This window comes from Muntiacus reevesi, chromosome 18 (genome assembly GCF_963930625.1).
Source record: "Muntiacus reevesi chromosome 18, mMunRee1.1, whole genome shotgun sequence".
Lineage (NCBI taxonomy): Eukaryota > Metazoa > Chordata > Mammalia > Artiodactyla > Cervidae > Muntiacus > Muntiacus reevesi.
Window position 1 is genome coordinate 42,585,872 of NC_089266.1, and position 27,932 is coordinate 42,613,803.

Consider the following 27,932-nt stretch of genomic DNA (forward strand, 5'->3'; position numbering starts at 1 on the left):
TCACAGGCCATGTTTGATATGATTGTCATGAACACTGAATGAGCTGAGGCTTGGAGGGCACTTAGTCTGGCTACAACTCACCAAACTGAGCCCCAGTTGTCTTCTACCATCTGATTTGGAATCACTAAGAGCAAAGACTTCCCTTTAATCTCCTCGGAAGGGACTGCACCAGATCATCCCAACTACATGGATGGCATTCAAGCTCTTGAATCTTGGGTATACGTCTCAGGACTGAAGAAGACCCCACATGACACCCGGTCCTGTCCAGGTGATGGAGACTTCAGAATCAAAGTGAGGGGGAAGAGCAGTAGATGACGTTCAGGTAGGCTGCTTTGGTCCGAAACAATGGATCAAGTCTTCACACTTTAACTTAACATGACATCCTTCCTCCTTCTTTTCTTTTCTTTTTCTCTGCCACTGACTAGGAAAGATAAAGCCCCAATCTGTAACCCCCAACATATTGCTAAAGAAAGTAATCTTTCAACTGAATGTACCATCAGAATTTCCAATTTGTCCATCACTATCTAGATCAGATTTACCTCCACTCAATATGATTCATCCACGCACTGTAAAACCAGTCTACTGACACGGGGTTTTGATGAAGGGAAGTGCAGCATTTATTGCAGGTACCAAGCAAGGGGTCCAGGCAAGCTTAAAAAACCCAAATTTCATGATGACTTTCAGGGAAGTGGTCTTAAACACAGGGTGACGGAAAGCGTGAGGGGTGTGTGATCAGCTCATAGATGTCTTCTGATTGGTTGGTGGTGAGGTAATCAGGAGTCAATATCATCAAGCTTCCGGGTTCTATGCCCATGTAGCACCATACAGTGAGCATCTTCCACATGGTAGGGATTTCTATATCTGTAAAGCAGCACAAAGAATTTGGTTCAGAATACTGGCTATAGCTCTTGAGGAGGAACTAAAGGTCCTTGATGGTGTTTAATGGCTAACCTATTATCATTTTGTTTTGCTTGACTGTTGCCCTTTGCTTCTGCATCTTCTCACTTAAATTTTATCCTTGGAACTTGGGGAAGGCCTAGGAGGCTAAAGGTTTATAACACTCGTGGGGCATAGGGCTGTCCCAGGATGCCCCGGATAGGGTCCTGCTGGGTTACAAATGACAGAGGGATTAAGCAAAACAATCAGGGCCATGGATACCACACCAAGGGTGAACAAAGCTGTGGGGACTATGTATCGGTAGCTGAGAGTGATGCTAATGCCTTACATTCTGATTGTATCTTTTGGTTAGGCTGAGAGTTTGCTACAAAGTGGGGCATAGTTGAAGAGAAAACCACAGGTTCAAAATGGCCTACTTTTGCTGAAGCCCATGATACCAAACCTAGGTTTAACAACTAACCTTACTGTAGCTTTGACCTTCCCCAGCAATGTAGTCTTAATCAGCCAGTCTGGAATTTTCTAGTCAGCATCCTTGAGGTAATCAGTCTTCTGGGACCTCTCCATCTTCAGGAGGAAGAAGAAATCTACCTGACCTCTTTTCCTAAACAGTGGTGAAATGCACATCATGTAAAATTGACCATCTTGGGGGGAGGAGCCAAGATGGCGGAGGAGTAGGACGGAGAGACCACTTTCTCTCCTAGAAATTCATCAAAAAAATAACTGAACGCAGAGCAAACTTCACAAAACAACTTCTGATCGCTAGCTGAGGTCATCAGGCGCCCAGAAAAGCAGCCCATTGTCTTCGAAAGGAGGTAGGACAAAATATAAAAGATAAAAAGCGAAACAAAAGAGCTAAGGACGGAGATCCGTCCCGGGAAGGGACTTAATAGAGGACGTTCCCAGACACCGGGAAACCCTCGCTCTGGTGGGCCTGGGGGAAGTGTTGGAATCTCAAGAGTTTGAATCTGACTGGGAGGGATACAATAAATAAAACCCACAGATTAAGAGCCTAAAAGCAACTCCCAGCAGAAAAGTACCCCAGACGCCCGCATCCGCCACCAGCAAGTGGGGACGGAACGGAGAGGAGCGGGCGGCATTACTTGGGGCTGGATCCGGGCCTGAGCACCCTGAGGACAATCAGAGGGAGCTTTTGTGAGTTGCCAACTTGAACTGTGGGACAGCAAAAGAGACAGAAAATTAACCGGCCCGAACACACTGCCGGCCGTTCGCAGAACAAAGGGACCGAGATTCTGGGCGGCCGAAGCCCGCCGGGAGGGTCGTGGCGAGACGGAGGGCGCGGGCGCCCGACCGGCGCGGGCGGGAACTGCGGCTGGGGACACGGAGGGCAGAGGGCGCGCGCTCCCGACTGGCGCCGGCGGGGACTGAGACTAGGACCGCGCGGGGCAGAGGACGCGCCGCACCCGGGGAGAGAGCGCCCGTCAAGCGCCTGGCTGCCTGGGCCGCTCGGGCGGCGTGGGGACGGAGCGCGGGCCCGGCTTTGTGTGCCGCGCTTTTGTGAATCGCCCGAGGGCTGGAGCCGCGCGCAGCGTGGCGCGCGCTTCAGACGGAGCAGCCCGGAGCCTGAGCAGCGCAGATCGAGAAAAGAGCGCAAGCCTCTCCCGGGAGCGCCGGTCCCTCCCCGCACAGCCCCTCGCCGCAGCGCGACGGAACTAGCTACCTGAATAAGAATCCACCTCCGCCCCGTGTGTCAGGGCGGAAATTAGGCGCGGAAGAGAGACCGGCAACAGAACCCAAATAAACAAAGGGACCGGTGTAACAGATTAAAATCCCTGAAGAAACCACGGACTGACTACACCGGAAGGGCCTGTAGATATTGAGAAGTGTAAGCTGGAACGAGGAGCTATCTGAAGCTGAGCCGAACCCACACTGACCGCAACAGCTCCAGGGAAACTCCTAGATATATTTTTTCTTTTTCTTTTTTTTTTTTTTTTTTTAAGTAAGGAAAAAAAAAATTTTTTTTTCTTTCTTTTTTCTTGGTTCTCTTTTATTTTCCTTTAAAAATTCCTTATTACTCCCCCATTACTCCTTAACTTTCATTTTCATAGATTTTTACGATTTTTTTTAATTACGCAAAACAATTTTTTTTCTCATTCTTTTTTCTTTTTTTTTTTTCTTCTTTTTTTCTTTTCTTTTTTCTTCTCTTCTATTTTCTTTTTCTTTTTCTCTTATTTCTTTTAAAGCCCTCTAGCACTCCTTTTACTACGCCTTAATTTTCATTTTCAATCCACTATAACCTTACAGAAGAAAGAGAAAGGGAAGAAAAAAAAAAAAAAAAGAAGAGAAGCCCTATTTTTATACCAAACTTCATATATATTTCTAAAATTTCTTTTGTGTGTTTTGGTTTTTGTTTTTAATATAGTATTTTTAAGAGTCTAACCTCTACTCTAGATTTTTAATTTTTGTTTTTCAGTATATGATATAAATTGTGAACATTTAAGAATCCAATATTCAGCTCCCATTTTTATTCACGAGTGTGTTGATTATTCTCTCCCAATCTTGACTCTGTTTTCTACCTCAGAACACCTCTATTTCCTCCTTCCCCCTTCTCTTCCCAATCCAATTCTGTGAATCTTTGTGGGTGTCTGGGCTACGGAGAACACTCTGGGATCAGACAACTTCGTAGATCTGTCTCTCTCCTCTTGAGTCCCCCTCTTTCTCCTCCTGCCCATCTCTATCTCCCTCCTCCCTCTCCTCTTCTCCATGTAACTCGGTGAACCTCTCTGGGTATCCCTAACGGGGGAGAAACTTTCCACCATTAACATAGAAGTTTTATTATCAGTGCTGTATAGTTGGAGAAGTCCTGAGACTATAGGAAGAATAAAACTGAAATCCAGAAGCAGGAGACTTAAGCCCAAAACCTGAGAACACCAGAAAACTCCTGACTACATGAATCTTTAAGTAATAAGTGACCCTACAAAAGCCTCCATACCTGCAACGAAACCAACCACCACCCAAGAGCCAATAAGTTCTAGAGCACGACATACCACGCAAATTCTCCAGCAACGCAGGAACATTGCCCTGAACGTCAACATACAGACTGCCCAAGGTCACACCTAACACATAGACCCATCTCAAAACTCATTACTGGGCACTCCATTGCTATCCAAAGAGAAGAAATCAAGATCCGCACACCAGAACACTGACGCAAGCTTCGCTAATCAGGAAACCTTGACAAGCCAATCGTCTAACCCCACCCACTGGGTAAAACCTCCACAATAAAAAGGAACCACAGACCTCCAGAATACAGAAAGCCCACTCCAGACACAGCAATCTAAACAAGAAGTAAAGGCAGAGAAATACCCAACAGGTAAAGGAACATGAAAAGGGCCCACCAAGTCAAACAAAAGAGGAGGAGATAGGGAATCTACCTGAAAAAGAATTTAGAATAATGATAATAAAAATGATCCAAAATCTTGAAAGCAAAATGGAGGTACAGATAAATAGCCTGGAGACAAAGATTGAAAAGATGCAAGAAATGTTTAATAAAGATCTAGAAGAAATAAAAAAGAGTCAATTGAAAATGAATAATGCAATGAATGAGATCAAAAACACTCTGGAGGGAACCAAGAGTAGAATAACGGAGACAGAAGATAGAATAAGTGAGGTAGAAGATAAAATGGTGGAAATAAATGAAGCAGAGAGGAAAAAAGAAAAAAGGATCAAAAGAAATGAGGACAACCTCAGGGACCTCTGGGACAATGTGAAACGCCCCAACATTCGAATCATAGGAGTTCCAGAAGAAGAAGACAAAAAGAAAGGCCATGAGAAAATACTCGAGGAGATAATAGCTGAAAACTTCCCTAAAATGGGGAAGGAAATAGCCACCCAAGTCCAAGAAACCCAGAGAGTCCCAAACAGGATAAACCCAAGGCGAAACACCCCAAGACACATATTAATCAAATTAACAAAGATCAAACACAAAGAACAAATACTAAAAGCAGCAAGGGAGAAACAACAAATAACACACAAAGGGATTCCTATAAGGATAACAGCTGATCTATCAATAGAAACCCTCCAGGCCAGAAGGGAATGGCAGGACATACTGAAAGTAATGAAAGAGAATAACCTACAACCTAGATTACTGTACCCAGCAAGGATCTCATTCAGATATGAAGGAGAATTCAAAAGCTTTACAGACAAGCAAAAGCTGAGAGAATTCAGCACCACCAAACCAGCTCTTCAACAAATGCTAAAGGATCTTCTCTAGACAGGAAATGCAGAAAGGTTGTATAAACGTGAACCCAAAACAACAAAGTAAATGACAACGGGACCACACCTATCAATAATTACCTTAAATGTAAATGGGTTGAATGCCCCAACCAAAAGACAAAGATTGGCTGAATGGATACAAAAACAAGACCCCTATATATGCTGTCTACAAGAGACCCACCTCAAAACAAGGGACACATACAGACTCAAAGTGAAGGGCTGGAAAAAAATATTTCACGCAAACGGAGACCAAAAGAAAGCAGGAGTCGCAATACTCATATCAGATAAAATAGACTTTCAAATAAAGGATGTGAAAAGAGACAAAGAAGGTCACTACATAATGATCAAAGGATCAATCCAAGAAGAAGATATAACAATTATAAATATATATGCACCCAACATAGGAGCACCGCAATATGTACGGCAAACACTAACGAGTATGAAAGAGGAAATTAATAGTAACACAATAATAGTGGGAGACTTTAATACCCCACTCACAACCATGGATAGATCAACTAAACAGAAAATCAACAAGGAAACACAAACCTTAAATGATACAATGGACCAGCTAGACCTAATTGATATCTATAGGACATTTCACCCCAAAACAATCAACTTCACCTTTTTCTCAAGTGCACACGGAACCTTCTCCAGAATAGATCACATCCTGGGCCATAAATCTGGTCTTGGAAAATTCAAAAAAATTGAAATCATTCCAGTCATCTTTTCTGACCACAGTGCAGTAAGATTAGATCTCAATTACAGGAAAAAAATTGTTAAAAATTCCAACATATGGAGGCTAAATAACACGCTTCTGAATAACCAACAAATCATAGAAGAAATCAAAAAAGAAATCAAAGTATGTATAGAAATAAATGAAAATGAAAACACAACAACCCAAAACCTATGGGACACTGTAAAAGCAGTGCTAAGGGGAAGGTTCATAGCATTACAGGCACACATCAAGAAACAAGAAAAAAGCCAAATAAATAACCTAACTCTACACCTAAAACAATTAGAGAAGGAAGAAATGAAGAACCCCAGGGTTAGCAGAAGGAAAGAAATCTTAAAAATTAGGGCAGAAATAAATGCAAAAGAAACTAAAGAGACCATAGCAAAAATCAACAAAGCTAAAAGCTGGTTTTTTGAAAAAATAAACAAAATTGACAAACCATTAGCAAGACTCATTAAGAAACAAAGAGAGAAGAACCAAATTAACAAAATAAGAAATGAAAAGGGTGAGATCACAACAGACAACACTGAAATCCAAAGGATCATAAGAGACTACTACCAGCAGCTCTATGCCAATAAAATGGACAACTTGGATGAAATGGACAAATTCTTAGAAAAGTATAACTTTCCAAAACTGAACCAGGAAGAAATAGAAGATCTTAACAGAGCCATCACAAGCAAGGAAATCGAAACTGTAATCAGAAATCTTCCAGCAAACAAAAGCCCAGGACCAGATGGCTTCACAGCTGAATTCTACCAAAAATTTAGAGAAGAGCTAACACCTATCTTACTCAAACTCTTCCAGAAAATTGCAGAAGAAGGTAAACTTCCAAACTCATTCTATGAGGCCACCATCACCCTAATTCCAAAACCAGACAAAGATGCCACAAAAAAAGAAAACTACAGGCCAATATCACTGATGAACATAGATGCAAAAATCCTTAACAAAATTCTAGCAAACAGAATCCAACAACACATTAAAAAAATCATACACCATGACCAAGTGGGCTTTATCCCAGGAATGCAAGGATTCTTTAATATCCGCAAATCGATCAACGTAATACACCACATTAACAAATTGAAAGATAAAAAACATATGATTATCTCAATAGATGCAGAGAAAGCCTTTGACAAAATTCAACACTCATTTATGATTAAAACTCTCCAGAAAGCAGGAATAGAAGGAACATACCTCAACATAATAAAAGCTATATATGACAAACCCACAGCAAGCATCACCCTCAATGGTGAAAAATTGAAAGCATTTCCTCTGAAATCAGGAACAAGACAAGGATGCCCACTCTCACCACTACTATTCAACATAGTGTTGGAAGTTTTGGCCACAGCAATCAGAGCAGAAAAAGACATAAAAGGAATCCAGATAGGAAAAGAAGAAGTGAAACTCTCGCTGTTTGCAGATGACATGATCCTCTACATAGAAAACCCTAAAGACTCTACCAGAAAATTACTAGAGCTAATTAATGAATATAGTAAAGTTGCAGGATATAAAATTAACACACAGAAATCCCTTGCATTCCTATACACTAACAATGAAAAAACAGAAAGAGAAATTAAGGAAACAATACCATTCACCATTGCAACAAAAAGAATAAAATACTTAGGAGTATATCTACCTAAAGAAACAAAAGACCTATACATAGAAAACTATAAAACACTGATGAAAGAAATCAAAGAGGACACAAACAGTTGGAGAAACATACCGTGTTCATGGATTGGAAGAATCAATATTGTCAAAATGGCTATTCTACCCAAAGCAATCTATAGATTCAATGCAATCCCTATCAAGCTACCAACGGTATTTTTCACAGAATTAGAACAAATAATTTCACAATTTGTATGGAAATACAAAAAACCTCGAATAGCCAAAGTAATCTTGAGAAAGAAGAATGGAACTGGAGGAATCAACCTGCCTGACTTCAGACTCTACTACAAAGCCACAGTCATCAAGACAGTATGGTACTGGCACAAAGACAGAAATATAGATCAATGGAACAGAATAGAAAGCCCAGAGATAAATCCACGAACCTATGGACAGCTTATCTTTGACAAAGGAGGCAAGGATATACAATGGAAAAAAGACAATCTCTTTAACAAGTGGTGCTGGGAAAACTGGTTAACCACTTGTAAAAGAATGAAACTAGAACACTTCCTAACACCATACACAAAAATAAACTCAAAATGGATTAAAGATCTAAATGTAAGACCAGAAACTATAAAACTCCTAGAGGAGAACATAGGCAAAACACTCTCCGACATAAATCACAGCAAGATCTTCTATGACCCACCTCCCAGAATATTGGAAATAAAAGCAAAAATAAACAAATGGGACTTAATGAAAATTAAAAGCTTTTGCACAACAAAGGAAACTATAAGTAAGGTGAAAAGACAGCCCTCAGATTGGGAGAAAATAATAACAAATGAGGAAACAGACAAAGGATTAATCTCAAAAATATACAAGCAACTCCTGAAGCTCAATTCCAGAAAAATAAACGACCCAATCAAAAAATGGGCCAAAGAACTAAACAGACATTTCTCCAAAGAAGACATACAGATGGCTAACAAACACATGAAAAGATGCTCAATATCACTCATCATCAGAGAAATGCAAATCAAAACCACAATGAGGTACCATTACACGCCAGTCAGGATGGCTGCTATCCAAAAGTCTACAAGCAATAAATGCTGGAGAGGGTGTGGAGAAAAGGGAACCCTCTTACACTGTTGGTGGGAATGCAAACTAGTACAGCCACTATGGAAAACAGTGTGGAGATTTCTTAAAAAACTGGAAATAGAACTGCCATATGACCCAGCAATACCACTTCTAGGCATACACACTGAGGAATCCAGATCTGAAAGAGACACGTGCACCCCAATGTTCATCGCAGCACTGTTTATAATAGCCAGGACATGGAAGCAACCTAGATGCCCATCAGCAGATGAATGGATAAGGAAGCTGTGGTACATATACACCATGGAATATTACTCAGCCGTTAAAAAGAATTCATTTGAATCAGTTCTAATGAGATGGATGAAACTGGAGCCCATTATACAGAGTGAAGTAAGTCAGAAAGATAAAGAACATTACAGTATACTAACACATATATACGGAATTTAGATAGATGGTGGCGATAACCCTATATGCAAAACAGAAAAAGAGACACAGAAATACAGAACAGACTTTTGAACTCTGGGGGAGAACGTGAGGGAGGGATGTTTTGAAAGAACAGCATGTATATTATCTATGGTGAAACGGACCACCAGCCCAGGTGGGATACATGAGTCAGGTGCTCGGGCCTGGTGCACTGGGAGGACCCTGAGGAGTTGGGTGGGGAGGGAGGTGGGAGGGGGGATCGGGATGGGGAATACATGTAACTATATGGCTGATTCATGTCAATGTATGACAAAACCCACTGAAATGTTGTAAAGTGATTGGCCTCCAACTAATAAAATAATATTAAAAAAAAAAAAAAAAATTGACCATCTTAAGTGTACTGGCTCAGACTGTAAAGAATCGACCTGCAATGTGGGAGACCTGGGTTTGATCCCTGGGTTGGGAAGATCCCCTGGAGGAGGGCCTGGCAACCCACTCCAGTATTGTTCCCTGGAGAAGTGCCATGGACAGAGGAGCCTGGCGGGCTCCAGTCCATGGGGTCTCAAAGAGTCGGACACGACTGAGCAACCAAGCATATGCACAAGTGTACCTACAGTTCAGTGGTGTTAAGTTCACTCCTGTGGCTGTGCAAAAATCACCACCATCCAATTCCTGAACGTTTTCATCTTGCAAGATTGGTCGTGACCTTTTAGATGTTGCTAACACATTCAAAAATTATAATACATAGAGAGGGTCCAATAAACCCGGAAATGGCCATAGAAAGGATATACTGTGCCCTTTGATGTGTATTGTCTCATTGAACTCACACGACGACCTGTGGGGAGGCCGATCATGCTCATTCCACAGGTGAGGAAACTAAGTCTGGGAGAGGTGAAATCGCTCGTCTAAGATTCCCCAGCCGATGAAAATGGCAGAGCCGGGGACCTGAGCTGGATTCAGTTTGATTCCAGGTTCTTTCGAGAAGCACAGGGCCTCCTCACCAGGGGGATGGTAGAGAGTGACAGAGACAAGAAACCTACTAGTCCAGGAGCCTGAGCGGGTGTCCCAGACAGACACAGCGACACAAGAAGGGCAGACTGGGGCAGCCGGAGTGTGTGCCCAGAACCACCTGGAGATGAGACTGGCTGGCACCTTTGGGTTCACACAGCAGGACCCACCGAGGGGACGGGGCCCCACACCCAGCCCCTGGGGACGAGTGCTGGGTGCACAGTCTGACCTGGATGCTGACATAGGACAGATGCACGCCACCCTTGATGGAGATGCCGTTGAATTTGTGGAAGGGCAGCCGGTGTGCATACTCCATGAAGATGTTCTTGCTCACCATCACCTGTTGAGATGAGTGCACATGGTAGGAGACGGTCCAGGACCAAGTGGGAGCGCACCCATGCCTCTGGGACCCCTGCTTCTAGACATTTAGACCTGTATCTAGTTTTTACATCAGTCCCCTGTAGGTCAGGGCAACAGCCTTCAGAGCTGTGCCAGTTACAGGAACATGGTTGGAACACTAAGTGCATCAAAAGGCAATCTCTACCTGACTCTAGTCCTTGGCTTCTTCATTCTTCTGGTGTTTGTTTATCGCAGTAGGTTTGTCTTTCTAGTCTTAGCTCTCCTGTGGTGTTATTGAAATAGACATGCAAATGTCCGTGGGGAGCAGAGAAGTGATGTCAGGTTGTATGATGACACGGTGGGGACATTCATGTTCACACAGAGAAAAAAGACAACAGATGTTCTCAACTCCGCTCCCATCTCCCCAAGCCCAGATACACAGCTCTGCTTGCAAAACCAATGTGCAATGCCAGGCAGAACTAAGTCTTTAATAACACCTGGATAAATGCAACAACAAGGTAACAGAAACACAAATGTTCCCAGGGACCTGGAGTGGAAGAAGGGCTACAACAGAGAAATGGAGATAACTTGGACTGAAAGACCCAGGAGGTCAAAAAGCATCATGGTGACTTCTCTGGTGCTTGCTTCCAGAGTAAAAGAAGCAACAGGTGTACCTGTAGATGCAGGTGAAGGTGTGTAAGGAGACTGCAGCCTTACAAGGAGATAGTCCTCTTCTCTATACAAAGTGTTGCTCACATGATTATTTAAAGGCTGCTCACAGCACCTTATGGGGCTGGGGAACAGACAGATAAAGAGAGGAGAGTTCCTACTCACCTTGAACGCAGAGCTCTCTACCTTGAAGCAGATCTCAAATGGACTCCCTTTCTGGAAGGGCATCTGCATCTTCTTCTCCTCTGGCCCCCAGGTTCCTAGCTGCTTCGTGTTGCAGACCACATACCCGCTTTCTTCAAACCGAGGGTTGAAGTGGAAGGCAATTTCATTGTCGTTGTAGCCCATCTGAAAGTTCACTTCAAACCTAGGTCAAGGAAAATCAGACAGTATCCTGGCTTACTGCCAAGGGTGGGAACAGCAGGTGCTCACTCTGTGACTGACATCCGTCTGGGAACCTACACACAGCCTGCGTGGCTGGTCGGCACCCACCTCCAGTCTTCCCATCCCTTTGGCTCACTTCATTCACCTCAGTGCGTTTTGGGCAGTTACCACATTTTGCCCTTACAGTGTGGTTTTCTAAAAATGAGGATATGGGTAAAGAAATTTGTGTCCAAGATGGAAATAGAGAAATGTGCCTAGAAGTGAGAGTCTTTGGGGCCAAGTGGTGGCTCCCTGGAGGTCAGCCTGTGTCTGCTCAGCTGGGAAACAGGGCAAATGGAAAGAACAAGTGCATTGATGGGACATCTACAGAGATGGTGTCTAAAGGGGAGACACAGAAAAAACCCCAGGTCTCTGGGCATGGGGACGTCAGAGTGTGCATCTGTCCCTCTTCAGAGGTTGTCTTGTGTCCACCTGAGCTGAGTGAGGTCAGCAGGCCTGGACCCTGACCCCAGCTCTGCCCTGTTTGTCATTTGCAATGACTTGGGACCATGCTTCATCCAGCTCGCCCACCCAGAAAAGAGGTGACTGCCTTCCTTCGGGGATGATGACTGAAACGGCCCGAGGGCACCCCTAAATAAGTATCTATTGTTCCCATCTCACCTCGGAGGAAACCCCTCACCATCTCCACCTCTTCTGGATATAGCTGAAACTATAGGGTGAGGAATGAAGACAAAAGGAGCTTCCAAGGGGCCTAGCTCACAAAAGGGGTGCAATAAATCCTTGTGCTTTTTCCCAGATGGAGCTCATGCATATCCCCTAACCAAGGTCCAACCTGAATTACCCAATGAGGCATCTCTCTCCCAACACCTTTCCTGAACTTAGAGCCAATGTGGTTCCCAGTCTGCTTCCTGGAGTCACTCAGGCTCCCAGCTAACACACAACCGTCACACAGCCTGTCTCAGTCCCATGGCGTCACCGCAGAACCGGCACTGCCCCACGCCCACGGGTGGCCCTCAGTGGGCATTCTACCTGCAGAGTGCTCTGTTTTACTTGTTTATCTGGGGTTTCTTTGGCTTCATGGCTCGAGGATCTTAGTTCTCTGATCAGGGACCAAATCCATGACCTCTGCAGTGGAAGATTGGAGTCCTGACCACTGGCCCACCAGAGAAATCCCCAGAGCCCATTTGCTTTCTTGGTTAAGGGTGTGAGTTCTGAATGCCTTCCTAAATACCAGGATGCTCTGTGAGCTCTGAGCCATCAGGGCCCAAGAGGAACTGGTGTGTTACTGAACCCAGCAGCCCTCCCTCCCTCCAATGAAAACGAAGCTCCAAGTGACCCTGAAATGAGAAATTTTAAGTTCTCATTTCTCTTAAAGTGGAGAATAGTGTTTCTGACATGTCTCTGGATGTCGTTTTTGCCTTTGCAGTCCCCCAGCTTCATTGCTGTGTTCCTTTGAAGATTCTGCCCGAGGGGAGGAGAGAAGAGCAGCTCCCATCAGAAGTGGGACCCTCGGAGGTAGAGACAGGATCTATTAGACAGAGTGGAGTAGAAAGCCCTCCTGTGCTGGGAGGAAGGGTTGGCACAGGGAGGGGAGAGAGAGGGATGGGAGTTCAGAGTCAAGGTCCCGGATTCCCCTGTGGACCGGGTTTCAGAACCGGGTGCCTCACTTCCCTCAAGTCCCCTGCAGGCACTCAGGGCTCTCAGAGTCCCTCATTCACTGTGGCCGGGTCACCTGGCAGGGGAGGCAGTGGCAGAGGAAGTCGTCTAGAAGCCAGACGTCAAAGTAGGGCTGCGGGGGGAGGGGCCTGGAGGAATCCAGAAGGTCCCCAGGCCCCACGAAAAGTAATGAAAGGAGCAGCGGGGGTAGAAGTCAGCTGGGATAGGACAGAGAGGCTTCTGAGAGAGGCCACGTGTCCAGAGGGGCCCCTGTGGGCACTGCAGATCTCAGGGTGCACAGGTCCCAGGCCCCCACACCACGGGGCTCAATAGAGGTCAGGGCTGTGTGAACTCCTGAGGACCTCCCGCATCTGGAATCTATGCAAGCTCTTCTCTGTTCCCAGACAGTCCCCCTCGGGAGAAAGTGGATGGGAAACAGAGCTGAGTTATCTATATTTTGAATTGATTTTAGTGGGAAAAACCTTGAAACTGAAAGAGACCAAGTAGAACTTTGATGGCAAGTTTAAATATTTCCAAATCACCTCAAATGAAGCTTCCAAAGTAGATGAGACCAGCTAGAGGAAATGAAGGGAGTTGATGTATCTGCAGCTCTGGGTCATTGTATACAACGTTCAGTCCCAGAACTCCGCCTCTGGGCTGGCCTGCTTCCCTCTCTAGACCGTGAGCCTCCATTCCCCCTGTCTCTGGGGAGTCTGCTTAATGGTGCCCCAGATGCTACAGGTATGTGGTAGGAGGCTGAGCATTGTTGGCATGGCCGGGCTCTTCCCATCCCCTGAGCTGGGTGTGGGCAGCTTGGAGGATGCTCCGTGGACCATCCTGAGCTGACAGCACCCTGGTTCACTCAGGGGTGAGGCCGAGAGAGACAACAATTCCCGGTACCTGTTTTCGCCTGTGGAAAGAACACTCCCCATGACGATGATCTTGTGTCCTTCCTGGAGAACCCCTTCGATCAACCCGGTAAAGGGAACAGGCTGTGGAGAGGAGACAGTGGTCAGTTGGCCTGCCTCCTTCTCTCCGTCCTCTTCATCCCTGGCCGGGGGCTGGCCTGGGTGTGGGGCAGCAGCCTAGGGGCCACGTGCGGCCACGAACAGGACAGAAGGAGCCTCAGCTCCATGGACCTTCCAGCCCTGGAGTGAGGAAGTTACACAGATATTTTGAGGTTGAGAGAAGGAGCCCCTCAGGCTCTGCGAGGATGTGACAGGGTCAGATCGGCAGCTGCCAAAGAAAGAAGCAGCAAGTACACAGCCCTAAGACGGGAAGGAACCAGGGGAGTGAGGGCAGTGGCTGAATCCCAAGCCAAGCTGCTAGTAAAGACCTCAAGTCCTGGCGGGGGACTCAGGTTCCACCATGGACCAAAGAGACCCACTCCCTGTACTCGAGGATAAACCTTCTGCTCACGTGAGCAGGCCAAGAAGTCATCTTCCCCCTCTTGCCCAGCCCACCCAGAGAACAATGGTGACCTTGACCTTTGTCCCCCCACAGCCTCAGAAAGTGCCCCTTCCCAGATGCTCTCTGCAGCCATGGGGCAGCCCCGCTTCTACCTCCGTTCCTGGGCTCCCATCCTTCCTCCAGGCAGCCTCCAATGTCCTCATGTGGCATCTCCACCCCTTCTGGGCCCCATTTCTTTGTCTCTTTCCTGAGCCTCTTTAAAGGACCCAGGGTTATAGTGAAGATGCTCCATTTCAGAGTCAGGCATCCTTCAGGTTTGAATCCTAATTCTGCTACTCATTACCTGAGTGGCCTTGGGAAGCTTATTTAACTTCTCTTTGCCTCAGTTTCTTCATCCATGAAATGAGAACAAATCCCAGCTTCTGGGTGACATTGATGATTCAGTAAGAAAATGGCTATGGGGAGAGACTGGCGCATCCTTCCAGAATGCTTTTTTTTTTTTTTTTTTAATTAAAAAAATTTTTTTTTATTTTTTATTTTTTTTTATTTTTCAGTGGGTTTTGTCCAGAATGCTTTTTATCTAACATGGTTCTACAACTGCCTTCAACACAGCTCTGTCTTCAAGTCAGTTTTCACATTTTCACACTGTTGAAGTATTTTCTACCTTCTCCTCTAAGTAATATTTTACAAAGATTAAATGCTTACAGGAACCAGGCAGGTGATTGGCATAGTTGAACTGGCCAGGTAGGGGGACAGTCGGGAGTGGTGGAGACTGCATCAAAGTAGGCATCATCTTCCTTATCTAAAGAGCAGTGTCCACTCAGCTGTAACCTGATTACCTTTCAGGCCCAGTGTTGTCAGAGCTTCCAAGTCTTTAGGAGAAGACAGAAATCTGAAATTTTTCTTGTGTAAAATTTTCTAATTTTGGGGGGGCAAAATGCTTTGCAAAGGATTGTAGTAGGTTTCCTTTGCTGTAAGAGACATTTAATGAAATATTTGCATTGAATTGATATATCTCAATTTGCTTCAAAACAATCCAGGAGTGGAAAGGAAAGTAGAGCTGGGCAGAGAGAAAGCAGAGAGTTCATGCGTTGAAACTGAGTGACTGGTATGTGTTGTTCATGACACTAATATCTCTTCGGCAAGGAGTTAAAAGAGTCTCCAGGCCAAACAAAAAAAAATACCCACCAGCTCAATTCAGTCCTAGTCTATGTCCTTGAGCTGTGCGACCACTCAGAATCCAGGGAAGCCCCTCCGAGCCTGGTGTGCACAGCTGGCCCTGGGAGATACCCAGTGATGCCAGGATCCCGTTCAGACAAACTGTGCTCTCTTTGGACCTTGGCAGAGGTGTCTTTTGTTGCCCCAGGTCGGGTCTGAACCCATTAAATACTTTGGTGACGTTAAGCAAATCACAACGTCTCTGCATCTCTGAGTTCTTTCTGTCAAAATTCATGTCAGTGATTTTGGAGAAGTAGAATCAGCCTGACACAGGCTGACCAGCATGGTGCTCTTCCCTGAAAAAGAACCTCCTCATTTGTTGGAGTTTGAAATCCTCCTAAGAGCCTTTCTCAGCATCAGGAGAGACAAGGCTTAAAATGTATCCGCCTGGCAGCATGAGCTCCTCCATTAAGCATATTCACACTAAGGTATAGTGTGATGGGAGGGGCCCTCAGGGCACAGAAGGAAGGCAGGATGGAGGAAGCCCTGTGTGGATCATGGGGGCAGGCAGTACAGGTTAATCTTAAGGAATGATTTCCCCCAAAAAAAACTTCATGAGATTTTAATGTCTTAAATAGTGCCCTCACATTCTGAAACACAAGATGATTTCAAATTGAGTATAATCCAAAGACAAGATTACTCATTACTGCATTATAATAGCAAAGAATTGGAAATGAATCCAGAAGTCCACTAGGAAAAAAATGGTGAAATTAAGTATGGTATTTCCATACAACAGATTCTAGGGAGACTTAACAAGAAAAGAGGAAGAAGGGACCACTTTGAGAACTGATAAGTAATATTGCCCTCTGTATTATTTTTTAAATGGGTAGGAGTGGCTATATACTTATATTTACTTACTATAAATAAAACTTTTCTGGAAAGATTCAAAGAAACCACTAATATTTATTGATTCCAAGAAGGTTATGGTAGACTGAGTAATTACACCATCCCCCTTCTCCCTGTAAGGTACAGTTCAGGCCAAGGCAGAAAAGGAAAGATGACCTCAACAGAAGTAGGTTACCTTTATTCAGGCAAGGAGGGGCGACAGTCACCCTAACGACCAGGCTGATCAACGAGATGGATCAGGGAAGCTCTATATTTATAGGGAGGTTTGTGGAAGCGATAAGGGAAATGTTAATCAAGAGGAATGTTTTGGGTATTCTTTAGTTGAGATGGCATTTGTAGTTGGGCAGGGGGTGATAAGTCTTCTGGGCAGGTGTAAGGGGTGGACGGTTTCTGGACAGGGAGTGATAGATGCAACTGGCCTGGAGCATCAGGGTGGAACTAAAGTTCTATTTTGTTTTCTCTGAAGTTAGATGATTCAGCAAGGGCCTTTGAGACTGTTGTTTTCTTTTCTAGGCCCCAAAGACTCCTTCATTCCAGACCCTGAAATCATTAAAAAAAGAAAAAGAAAAAAGGCACCGTATCTCTCTGGCTACTTCCTGCTGGATAGGGGCGATGGTTCTGGGTCTGGAATGGAGGGTCGTCCTAGGGCTCAAGGTCCCCTTTTTCTGAGCTTGGGGTGAGGCTCTCGAGAAGAGTGGTCTTGACCTGATCTTGAGAGATGGCCTGAATCTGTTCTTGGAGAAATCTTTGAAAGAGATTGAAGAGACAGGGTCCAAATAAGAGAAGTAGAATGATAAGTACCAATGGCCCCAGGAAAGGGAGCAACCAAGGGAGTATCTGTTGGAACAGGTTTTCGGGAGGGTAAAGGTTTTGTAACTCTTTTCTGCGGCATTCAATTCTGTCTCTAAGTTCTTTGACTCTGCCCTGGACTATGCCCGTTTCATTTACAGAATAGCAGCAGTCCTCTCCTAGGAAAAGGCAGGTCCCTCCCTTTTCTGCGGTGAGAAGGTCCAAGGCTTGCCTATTTTGTAGGGCCACAGAAGCTATTGAGTTAATTTGTCTTTGGATTAAAACGAAGGACTCCACTACCTGCTCCATGTCCTCATTAAGTTCTTGGGACAGCTTGTAGTAGAAATGGGTAGAAGTTGAGATGCCTCCCATCCCGGTGCCTTAGGGCTGCTGTTATGCCAGTCCCATTCAGGAGGGGGGCTATGACAGCTCGTCTTTTCCTGTGGGAAATTTCCCCTTGGGGATAGACTATTTGTTCTACCTCTTCTTCTTTGAGGAGTGTTAGGCCTGGGGTCAGGAAGACCAAGATGCAGGGTCCAGGGGGGTTCAAGGGGAGACATGAATATGCATAGGTCCCGCAGAGAATGAAGATTCCTGGATTGGTGCAATTATTTGTGCTGTTCCAGAGAACCCAAGTGGAACAGAAGGATGGAGCAGAGTTTGTAAGACCAGTGTAGTTGGGACTAGAGTAGTTAATACAGGTTAGGTTTGAAGAGGCTGAGAGTAGGACATTGTCAGAGACTGGCCCAATGAGTTGTGTAGTTTTTTGTTGGGAAGGGGAGGTATAGTTGCCCTGTGACAGCCAGGTTGAGGGTAAGGGAATTGCTATGTGTGGTGAGGGAGACAGTGACATGCATATCCAACACTGGGATGTGTGTTGTGTGTACTGGAAGAATTGGAAGGAAGAGTTGAGAAGGTGGGTAAGGTGTTGGTTGCCAGAGGGAGGTTTTAGGAGAGGCTGTAATTGGAAAGGAGGTCTATGCATTTATAAGGCTCAGGGGTCACCTCTAACTGGGAAATTATGTTTTTTATGACTTGTTTTTGTTTCTTTTCCCGATTTTTATCTAGTACCCCGCCCCCATCTGAGTACCCCCAGTGGGTAATGGGATAGAAACATATGTTTCTTCCATTTGGCTTGTGGCAGGTACTCACAAAACTCCCTCTCTTTTGTACTTTGACAGTGAGTAGGGATTTGGACTTTCCGCCCCCGAGGTTCATGGTGCATGGTTTTGGAGCTGTATTATAACATGAGGAATGTATGTAGGAATAAATCTCTGAGCAGGGGCAGGGAGTGGCCAGAAGGCTGGGGAGCGCAGCAAGGATGAGGAACAGAGGGGCCATGGGGCTGTTAGTTAGGCAGTGCAGAGGAAATAGCGCCCTAGGAGCAGAGCATAGCTAGCAACGTAGGCGGTACCCACGGAAAGACGAAGGATAGGTGGCCAGTCTTGAGGGGAGACAGTTACTAGGCCTATAGCAAGGATTAAGATTCAGAATGCAGTTATAGTTAGAGAGACAGGGAGAGGCCAGTCAGGGCGAGGGGCAGAAGGCCCCAAGTTGGTGGTTGTTTGAATCTGAGGAGGAACAGTGCTCATTAGGATGTAGAATGATGTAGAGAATGAGAGTGAAGAAATCAATTTCGTCTGGAGTCAGGTTGTAGAAGGTTCCCTGGAGCCACAGTTGAGACACCAGTGCAGTCAGGTCTTTGAAGGAGGTTCCTGTCTGGGCGCTGGTCCAGAGGTCTTGTAGTAGTTGGGTCAGGAACAGTTGTAGGTTGAAGAGATTCCAGGTCATTCAGTGTCTTCTTGGATGGTTGGCAGAAGTTGTCGCCGGGTGAATTTTAAGGAGGTAGGTCCTGTTAGGGAGACCTGATAGGTGTTATTTAAGGAGGGCAGTGCAGGATCGGAGGTGACCCGTTTTAGGTGAGAGAGGTGTACCCAGGAGGTGACCTTCTCGAGTTTAGCTACAGTTGGGGTAAGGAGGATGATTTTGAATAGTCCCTGCCACTTTGGGGTTAGGTCACCCTGGGGACTATCAGGCAGAAAGACCATGTCTCCAATTTGTAAAGGGGACAGGGAGGCTTGGGGGTCGGAGGCAGGCAAGTTGTGGTTGACATATTTCCAGAGGGCATTGAGTTCTGCCAGCAGAGGGGAGTGTAGGAAGCTTGGTATGGGAGGAGGTTCGGGGGGAGTCCAGGAGGGAGCATGGGCCTTTCATACATCACCTCAAAGGGGTTTAGCCCCAGGGGCTTTCTGGGCAAAGTCCATATTCTGAGGAGAGCAATTGGCAAAAGTTTAGTCCAATCCAGATGTACCTTGAGGGTTAGTTTGGTAAGGGTTTCTTTGATTATTCTATTCATCCTTTCTACCTTTCCTGAAGACTGGGGATGGTATGGAATGTGAAATTTCCAGGGTATCTGTAAAAATTGGACAAGTTGTTGGGTGACCTTGGACATAAATTCCGGGCCATTATCAGACTGTAGAGATGAAGGCAGGCCAAACCTGGGGATAATTTCTGTGAGGAGGATTTGGGCCACAGTGTGGGCTCTTTTGTTTGTAGTGGGAAATACTTCTACCCATCCCGAAAAGGTGTCCACAAGGATCAGGAGGTATCTGACTCTCCGGACTGGGGCCATATGAGTAAAGTCTATCTGCCAGTCCTGTGCTGGGAGGCTGCCTCGCATTTGATGGGTTGGAAAGGATGTCGGTTTAAGGTTGGAATTGGGGTTAGTACGTTGACATGTTTGACAGGAGCGGGTAAGGTTATCTAAATATTGTTGGTCAGCATTGGATATGGGAAAGTGGTTACGGAGGAACTGTTGGAGTATCTTGGACGAGGGATGAAAAAGTGAGTGTAGATAAGACAGGATTTCTCTGGTGGTGGGAGGGTCGAGTGGAGTCAGAGCTAAGATGACGGGGGACTGGAGGGAAGGATGGGACAGTGCTATCTCCTCTGCCTTCTGGTCTGCAGCATTATTGTAGGCTGATATGAGACTTCCCTTTTGATGTCTCCTACAGTGGAGGACAGCGGCTTTGTTTGGTAAGAGTGCTGCCTCTAGAAGTTTGTGGATCAGGTCTGAATTAATAATGGGGATCCCTTTTGGGTTAGGAAACCTTTTTCTCTCCCTATTAGGATGTTTGAGTCAAGTATGTTATAGGCATATTTGGAGTCTGTGTGGATGTTAACCCTTAGATTTTTAGCCAGAGTTAAAGCTCTGGTGAGAGCTATCAGTTCTGCCTGTTGGGAGGTGGTGTGAGGTGGCTTCAATTGTCTGGGTTCCGTGATTGTGACGAAGACCCCCCTGGATGATGGCATATCCTGCTGCAAAGGGTGGGGATTTTTGAGAGCTGCCATCAACGAACCAGTGTGGGGTGTCTGGGTCTAGGATAGCTAATCTGTTACATGTTGGAAGGGGTTTTGGGTAAGATCTACTGTTAGGCTGCAGCTATGTAGGAGGGGGTCTGTTGTAGAGGACATGGGTAATTAACTGGGGGGGTTAAGGGGAGAGCAGGGGGAGAATGAGAGCTGAGGGTCAAAGAGAAAGGCATGTAGGACCTGTACCCTGGAAGGGGGAAGGGAGAGGAAAGCCCAATGTGATAGTAAGTCTTGGAAGGTGTGTGGAGAACAGACTGTTAAAAAGGCGTGTCTAGAGAGTGTATTTGCTTCAGGTACGAGGGCTGCAATAGCAGCCATGGCCTGTATGCAGGGAGGCCACCCCTTGGTCACCATGTCCAGCTGTTTTGATAGGCTATGGGAGCCCAGGTGTCTCCAGCCTGCTGACATAGAAGCCCCAGGGCCTGTCCTTGGTTGGAATGTGCAAAGAGAAAGAATGGTCTGGTGTGATCTGGCAGGTGGAGAGTTGGCACTCAGAGGAGGCTCTGGGTGAGCTGGCGAAGAGGATCGACCAGTGAGGGAGGGATTAAAGAGGGGCTTATCCAGACATCCTTTAGTTGCCTCACAGAGCGACTTTGCAATAAGGGAGAAGTTGGGGATCCAGATACGGAAAAAATTTAGGAGGCTGAGGATAGACAGGAGTTCCCTTTTCATTTTTGGAAGTGGGCAGTTAATTAAGGCTTGGATTCTATCTGGGGGAATAGTTCTTTGTTGATGGGATATGAAGAACCCCAGGTAGGTGACATTTGTCTGGGCTATTGGGGCCTTAGATTGGGATACCCAATAACCCCAGGATCCCAGGGCCCCAAGGAGTTTGGCAGTATGCTGGAGGCAGAGTTTCTGGGTTGGGCTACAAAGGAGGAGGTCATCTATGTATTGGAGGAGATGACTCGGGGCTAGGTCGAGTGTCTGTAGGTCCTTTTGTAAAGCCTGTCCAAAAAAGTGGGAACTGTCTCTGAACCCCTGGGGGAGAACTGTCCATGTTAGTTTTTGGGAAACGTGAGTCTCAGGGTCTTGCCAGGTGAAGACAAAAAGGGGTTGGGAGAGGGGTGGAAGGGGATGGTGAAAAAAGCATCTTTGAGATCTAATACTGTGAAGTGGGCTGCAGTCGGGGATATGGTAGACAGAAGGGGGTAAGTGTTAGGGATGACTGGGAATGTCGGTGTGATGGCCTCTTTGACTTTTCCCAGATCCTGGACCAGTCTCCAAGAGTTTGGTCCCTTCCTTAGTGCCAGAATAGGGGTGTTGTATGGTGAATGGGTAGGAATTAGGATAGAGTCTTGAAGAAGACCGTCTATGATATGCTTAAGTCCCTTGTGGGCCTCCAGGGTGAGGGAGTACTGTTGTTGGGTGATTATAGTCGAGGGGTCTTTTAGGGTAATGTGGACTGGGGGGGATGATGTTTGGCTGGGGGTCTAAGGCAGGTAAATCCAAGTGAAGATCAGGCGTGAGGGATAGGGACTGTCCAGGTGCCATCTGCATGTAGAATATAAAGACTGTATCAAGGGGGGTTATGGTAATAAAGACCCCCAATCTGGATAACAAATCTCTCCGTAGGAGTGCCATCGGGCACTGAGGCATTATGAGGAATGAGTGTATAAGGGTCGATTTTCCAAATTGACAGAGTAACTGAGGGCTGATTTTTTACCTTAGGGGAATTCCAGAGACCCCCTTAATTGTGAGTTCTGAGTCTTGAGTTGGGCCAGAGTAGGAAGTTAAGAGAGAGAAAGTGGCTCCAGTGTCTACTATAAAAGAGGTATTTTTTCCGGCCACTACCCCGTCTATCTACCCTAAGTTCTGAGCTCGTATTTGGGACACGGGCCGGGGGGCTGGAACCCAGGCCCTGTCATTGAAACTACTCTCGTAGGGTTGGGCTGGGGTTCTGGGGAGAAGTGGGGATTCCCCAGATGCACCAGGGTGTCCCTGCGGACATTCCACTCTCCAGGTCTGGGAGGTGGGGACCTCCCCAGGGGTGTCAGCGCATCCCTGGGAGACAGTCCATCTTCCAGTGTCCCCATTGGCCGCAGGTTGGGCATGGTTTTGTGGGGGGCCGCGGGTTTGGGCATGCCTTTGCCCAGTGTCCTGACTGGTTGCACTGGAAGCAGGGTCGGGGGGGGGGGTGGAGGGGGTGTCTTAAGCTCCATTCTGGGATGACTTGGGCCAGGCTGATCTCTTCTCTTAGTTGCTGCTGCCAAAAAGGCATATTTAGCTTTTCTCTCACATTTTTTTTCTCTCTTAGCTTCCTCCTATTATTGAACACCTTGAAGGCTACTTCTAGAAGGTCTCTATGGGGGTCTCAGGGCCCTTTTCTAGTTGCTGAAACTTGCGTCTGATGTCAGGGGTGGACTGGCTGATTAACTGAATGTGAAGGTAGAGTAACCCAGCAGGGGTAGTGATATCTAGGTTGATATACTTCTGGACGCCTCTGTGAGGCATGCCAAGAATAAGGCTGGATTTTCATCTGCCTCTTGGGTGATTTCTCTGACTTTATTATAATTGACATGGATATGAGTATTTTTCTGCATTGCTTCTTGAATGCCGGTAATCATATGATTGAGTCTCCTGATACCTGGGTCACCAGGCTGGTAAGTCCAGTGGGGATCTAACTGAGGCACCACCTCATCAGCAACTGGGCTGTCCCGGTCTTGGTTATGTAAATGATCAATATGGGCTTTTGCCGCTTGCCAGATACGGTCTTTTTCATCTGGGGTGAGAGTGGCATTTAGGATATAATATACGTCACTCCATGTGAGGTTATAGGCCTGGGAGAGTCTCAGGAATTCTTTTCCGTATCTGGTAGGATTTTCAGAAAATGATCCTAACTTTTCTTCTATCTGGCTCATATCTGACAATGAAAATGGCACGTGGACTCGGGTGGGGCCCTCTGGTCCTGCCACCTCTCTCAGGGAAAACATGTGTTGGGTACGTGACCATGTGGCAGGGGGTAAGGAAGGGAGGAGGGGGAGTCGGGGAGATGGGGTAGTGGGGCTGAGGGGGAGTCAGGAGAGGTTTCGGTGCCAGTAGGTGAGTTGGATGAAGGGGACGGAGAGGGGCGGCGGGGTGGCAGGTAGGGAGGGGGCTCATCCACGGGGTCGAACTCCGGGGGTGTGGAAGGTTGCAGTCTGCAGTTAGTTGAGGAAGAAGAGCCCTTTTGCTTGGGAGGCAAGGTGCATAGAAGGACCTTGTGGGTGGAGCAGGCCTGGCAGAGGGAGGGCCTGCTCCGAAGGGCCCAAAAGGCTTGGGCATATGGGCTCTCCGACCATTTGCCATTCCGTTTAAGGAAGTGGGTGAGATTTTGAAGAATGTTAAAGTCAAATGTGCTGACTTCATGCCAGCAGTCTTGATTGTCTAATTGGTATTGAGGCCAAATCTGTGTACAGAGTTGTTTTAAGCAGTTAGCTTTGAGTTCAGAGAGTGAAAGTGGTTTAAGATTTTTGAGAACACAGACCAGATGGGAATCTTTTGGGACAGATTGGCCAGATTCCATAATTGAAAGGCAAGCAGAGGCTCCTATTGGGAACTCGAGTTGTCACCCGTAGTCGCAATAGGAGTTATGAGAAAAGAGCTCTGTGTCAAGGTGGAGCGTCCCCCACCATCACCTACAGAGTGGCCCTGGGCCAGGGGTCCCTGTGACCCAGAGAGGACTGAACTCTAGGACGCCTCCAAAACATCATCCAGATCGGATCTTACCTTAATCTAGGGGCTGGTAGGAGTGGAGTGTTGCATGTAGAGTGGTTGAATGGCAAGAGGTCCCTATTCTGGAGGTCGTCAGAGAAAGAGAGAGGGAAAGGGGGTAGAGCTGAGGCCTGGGGGTACCCAAAGCACCAATAAAGCCTTAGCACAAGGCTTGCACCGCTCACAACCTCTCACAAAGGCACTAGGCATCCCTGAGGGGAACTTAAGAGCCCTGGCAGAAAAATGAGCTGGGCGGATGTTCACGCTCCCAGACTCCGGGAAAAGGGAAAACAATGAGAGGGAGGGAGAGTGAGAGACAGTGAGACGAGTGCCTCGCCCCCTCCCAGGTGTCGGCACCAAGAATGTAAGGTATAGTTCCGGCTGAGGCAGAAAAGGAAAGATGACCTCAACAGAAGTAGGTTACCTTTACTCAGGCAAGGAGGGGTGACAGTCAGCCTAATGACCAGGCTGAGCACCGAGAGGGATCAAGGAGGCTCCATATTTATAGCGAGGTTTGTGGAAGCAATAAGGGAAACATTAATCAGGCAGGATGTTTTGGGTATTCTTTAGTTGAGATGGCATTTGTAGTTGGGCAGGGGGTGATTAAGTCTTCTGGGCAGGTATGGGGGTGGAAGGTTTCCGGGCAGGGGATGATAAGTCTTCTGGGCAGGTGTAGGGGGTGGACCATTTTTGGACAGGGGGTGATAAGTCCCAGATAGATGCAACCGGTCTGGAGCATCAGAGCGGAACTAAAGTTCTGTTTTGTTTTCTCCGAAGTGAGATGGTTCAGCAAGGGCCTTTGAGAATGTTGTTTTCTTTTCTAGGCCCAAAAGACTCCTTCACTCCCCACCAAAAATGTCCACATTATAATCCCTAGAAGTTGTAAATATGTTACTTTATCCAGCAAAAGGAACTTTGCAGGTATGATTACAAATCTTGAGATTGTGGGGGTGGGGGTTATCTGGAATATCTGGGTGGGCCCAATAGTCACAGGGTCTACAAAGAGGGAGGCAGAAGAGGAGAGTCGGTTGTAGGAGATGTGACAACAGAAGCAAGAAGCTGCTGGCTTTAGAGAAGGAGAAAGTGAAGAGTTCCCTGGTGGTCCAGCAGTGGTTAAGTATCTGCCTTCCAATGCAGCAATTGAGGGTTAGATCCCTGGTTGGGGAACTAAGATCCCACTTGGGCCACAGCTAGAGAGCCCACGGGCCACAGTGAAGATCCTTTGTGCCACAAATGAGACCTGACACAGTAAAAAAAAAAAAAAAAAAATCGCAGGAGGAGGAAGGGGCCACAAGACAAGGCAAGTGGGCAGCCTCTGGAAGTTGGAAAAAACAAGGACACATTCTCCCCTAAGGGTCCAGAAGGAAATGGCTTAGCTGACATTTGATTTTAGATTTCTAACCTCAGAACCGTAAGGAAATAAATTTGTATGGTTTAAGCCTGGCATTGCTGAAGACCCCTCTATGCGTGTGTGTGTGTGTGTGTGTGTGTGTGTGTGTGTGTGTGTGTGTGTGTGTATCTGATCTTAGCAGGAAAGAGCAGCACAGGCCTTTGCTTCCTATGACCCAGGAGGATGGGTTTTTATGTTGGATTTATAGCCTCAGATTAGGCTGGCCTCCCAACTCCCTGTGCTGGCAGCTCTGATGTCACCAAGTCATGTGACATGTCTACAGTTGGGCTTTTGAATCCAAGGATTAGAGAGTAAAAACATGTCATCAGAATAATAAAATGGCTGAACCCGGAAGCGGCTCCGGGTCCCCCGTCTGATGGATAACAAGACCCAGATGACACATCCTGACTCAGGCCACTGTGGAGGCACCCACCTGGCATCCCAGCTTCCTCCAGTCCTACCCAGGAGCCCTCACTAGGTGGGCTGAAGGGCATTGGCCATTGCATGGAGCACGCAGGCCACACCAGGGCCCCTGGGGAGGTGAGCCTGAGTGCAAATCAAGCAGCGTCCCAGCACCTGATGCCCCATGCACCCCCTCCCCATGAAGGGCTCCGTCAGCCCACCTGCCCAGCCCCTCAGGAAGCTGAGCCCGGGAGGGGCTCCTACTGCAGGGTCGGGCCAGGACACAGTGAGCTCAGAAAGTTCCTGGGACACAGGCTGCCGCGTGCCTGCCTCCTCCTCCCCAAGGGCGCTCTCTGTGGACACCTCCTTCCTCCAGGATGAGGGAAATCAAGACACCTCCCTCCTCAGCCCTTACCACCTGGGAACCTTACGAGTGGCCTCCACCTTTGTGAGCCTCAGTAATACATATATGATGTGGAGATGATAAGGGTTTAAACCAGCTGTCCCAATCTTTCTGGCACCAGGGGCTAGTTTCACTGGAGACAATATTTCCAAGGATGGGAAGATGTGAGTGATGGGGAGTGACTATAAATACAGATGGAGCTTCATTAGCTCTGCAGCCGAGTTCCTCCTGGACCATGCACAAACATCAGTCCATGCCTAGAGGTGGGGGGCCGCTGGTTTAAACAAGGCCATCTATGACAAGACCTCCACACAGGAGGTAAAAATGTCCAGAAGAGAGCCCTTTGCACCCTACAGTGCAGGGGCAGCCCGCTCCACCCTCCTGGAACAGTCTCTCTCAGACACCCTTGACCTGCCTGCCTTGCTCTCTCAACCCTCTGATGCCAGACACCTGTTTGGGAGGACTTTCCTCCTTCCCCCAGACTCCTAATAATTCTAAACACTTTCAGAGCCCCCCACAGTGGGCCAGATACGTTTCAAACTCTCTCAACGTACTACCTTGCTTAATCCTTACCCGAGCTCTGGGTGGTGACTTGATTATTTCCATCATACCCAAGCAGAAACTGAGGCCCAGAGAGGTAAAGTAACTGGCTTGAGGTCATCCAGCTAGTAAATGGCTGAACCCAGGGAGGTCAGCTTCCAAGTAAGTGCCCTTAAGTGCCATGCTCCATTGTTATCCTCCCCAGAAGACATATACCTTCCTTCATGTTAAAAAAAAAAAAAAAAGAAATTCACTTTTCTATTTATTACTTAGACTCTTCTTCCCTCTCTGAGCACCTAGAACAGGAGAAAGACCAGGAGAGAGCACAGTAAACTTTTGTCACATGCACAAATCCTGGTGACCCTCAGCCCTGAGCAGCACCGGGGAGACGATCACAGGCAGAAGTTGTGGCAGGGCCGCTCTGGTTGGTGTGTCTGCCCTTCATCTGTTCTCTTTGGAATGAGGCCTCCCCCGGCCTCCTATCACCCCATCAGGAGCTGTTTCCTGAGAGCCCCAGAGCTGCGTCCCCCTGGTCGAGGCCTCCCCCAGCCCTGGAACTTACTGGATTTATGTAGGGAGGCTGGGTGTCCCTGAAGGCCAGCTCTTCATCGCTTACGTGAACACTGCTGCTTTGCATGCTCTCTAGGCAGACCTCTGCAACAGGAAGGACTTACCAAGATACAGAATTCAGTGCAGTTTGTTGTTCAATGGGGAGGAGCCAGGAGCAGGAGGAAGTCAGTTTAGAGGAAGGAAGAAAAGTAGGGAGGAAGATGGAGGACAGAAGTGGGTGCTTCTCTCCCAGGGCCTTCCCCCCTCTGCTCTACTGCTACCCTCCACCCCCA

At 46.9% G+C, this 27,932-nt stretch overlaps 1 protein-coding gene across 1 annotated transcript; it reads right to left on the reverse strand.

Annotated features, from left to right (window-relative positions):
- Nucleotides 1-643: 643 nt before the first annotated feature.
- On the reverse strand, nt 644-27,727 carry LOC136149679 (galectin-9-like). Its single transcript, XM_065910134.1, has 6 exons — nt 27,653-27,727; nt 13,928-14,019; nt 11,153-11,354; nt 10,209-10,319; nt 1,358-1,461; nt 644-861 (listed from the first exon to the last, which is right to left on the reverse strand). Exons 1-5 carry the CDS (start codon nt 27,725-27,727, stop codon nt 1,417-1,419), a joined length of 525 nt encoding a protein of 174 aa, XP_065766206.1. The 3' UTR covers nt 644-861; nt 1,358-1,416.
- Nucleotides 27,728-27,932: the final 205 nt, after the last annotated feature.

What these genes read in the sequence shown, in the direction of transcription:
- LOC136149679 (XM_065910134.1), bottom strand. Translation starts at nt 27,727, where the DNA reads ATGCAAAGCAGCAGTGTTCACGTAAGCGATGAAGAGCTGGCCTTCAGG. An exon ending in AGCCTCCCTACATAAATCCA is followed by an intron (nt 14,020 to 27,652) that starts GTAAGTTCCAGG and finishes TCCTCTCCACAG; the next exon opens with CCTGTTCCCTTTACCGGGTT. An exon ending in CTTTCCACAGGCGAAAACAG is followed by an intron (nt 11,355 to 13,927) that starts GTACCGGGAATT and finishes TCCTTGACCTAG; the next exon opens with GTTTGAAGTGAACTTTCAGA.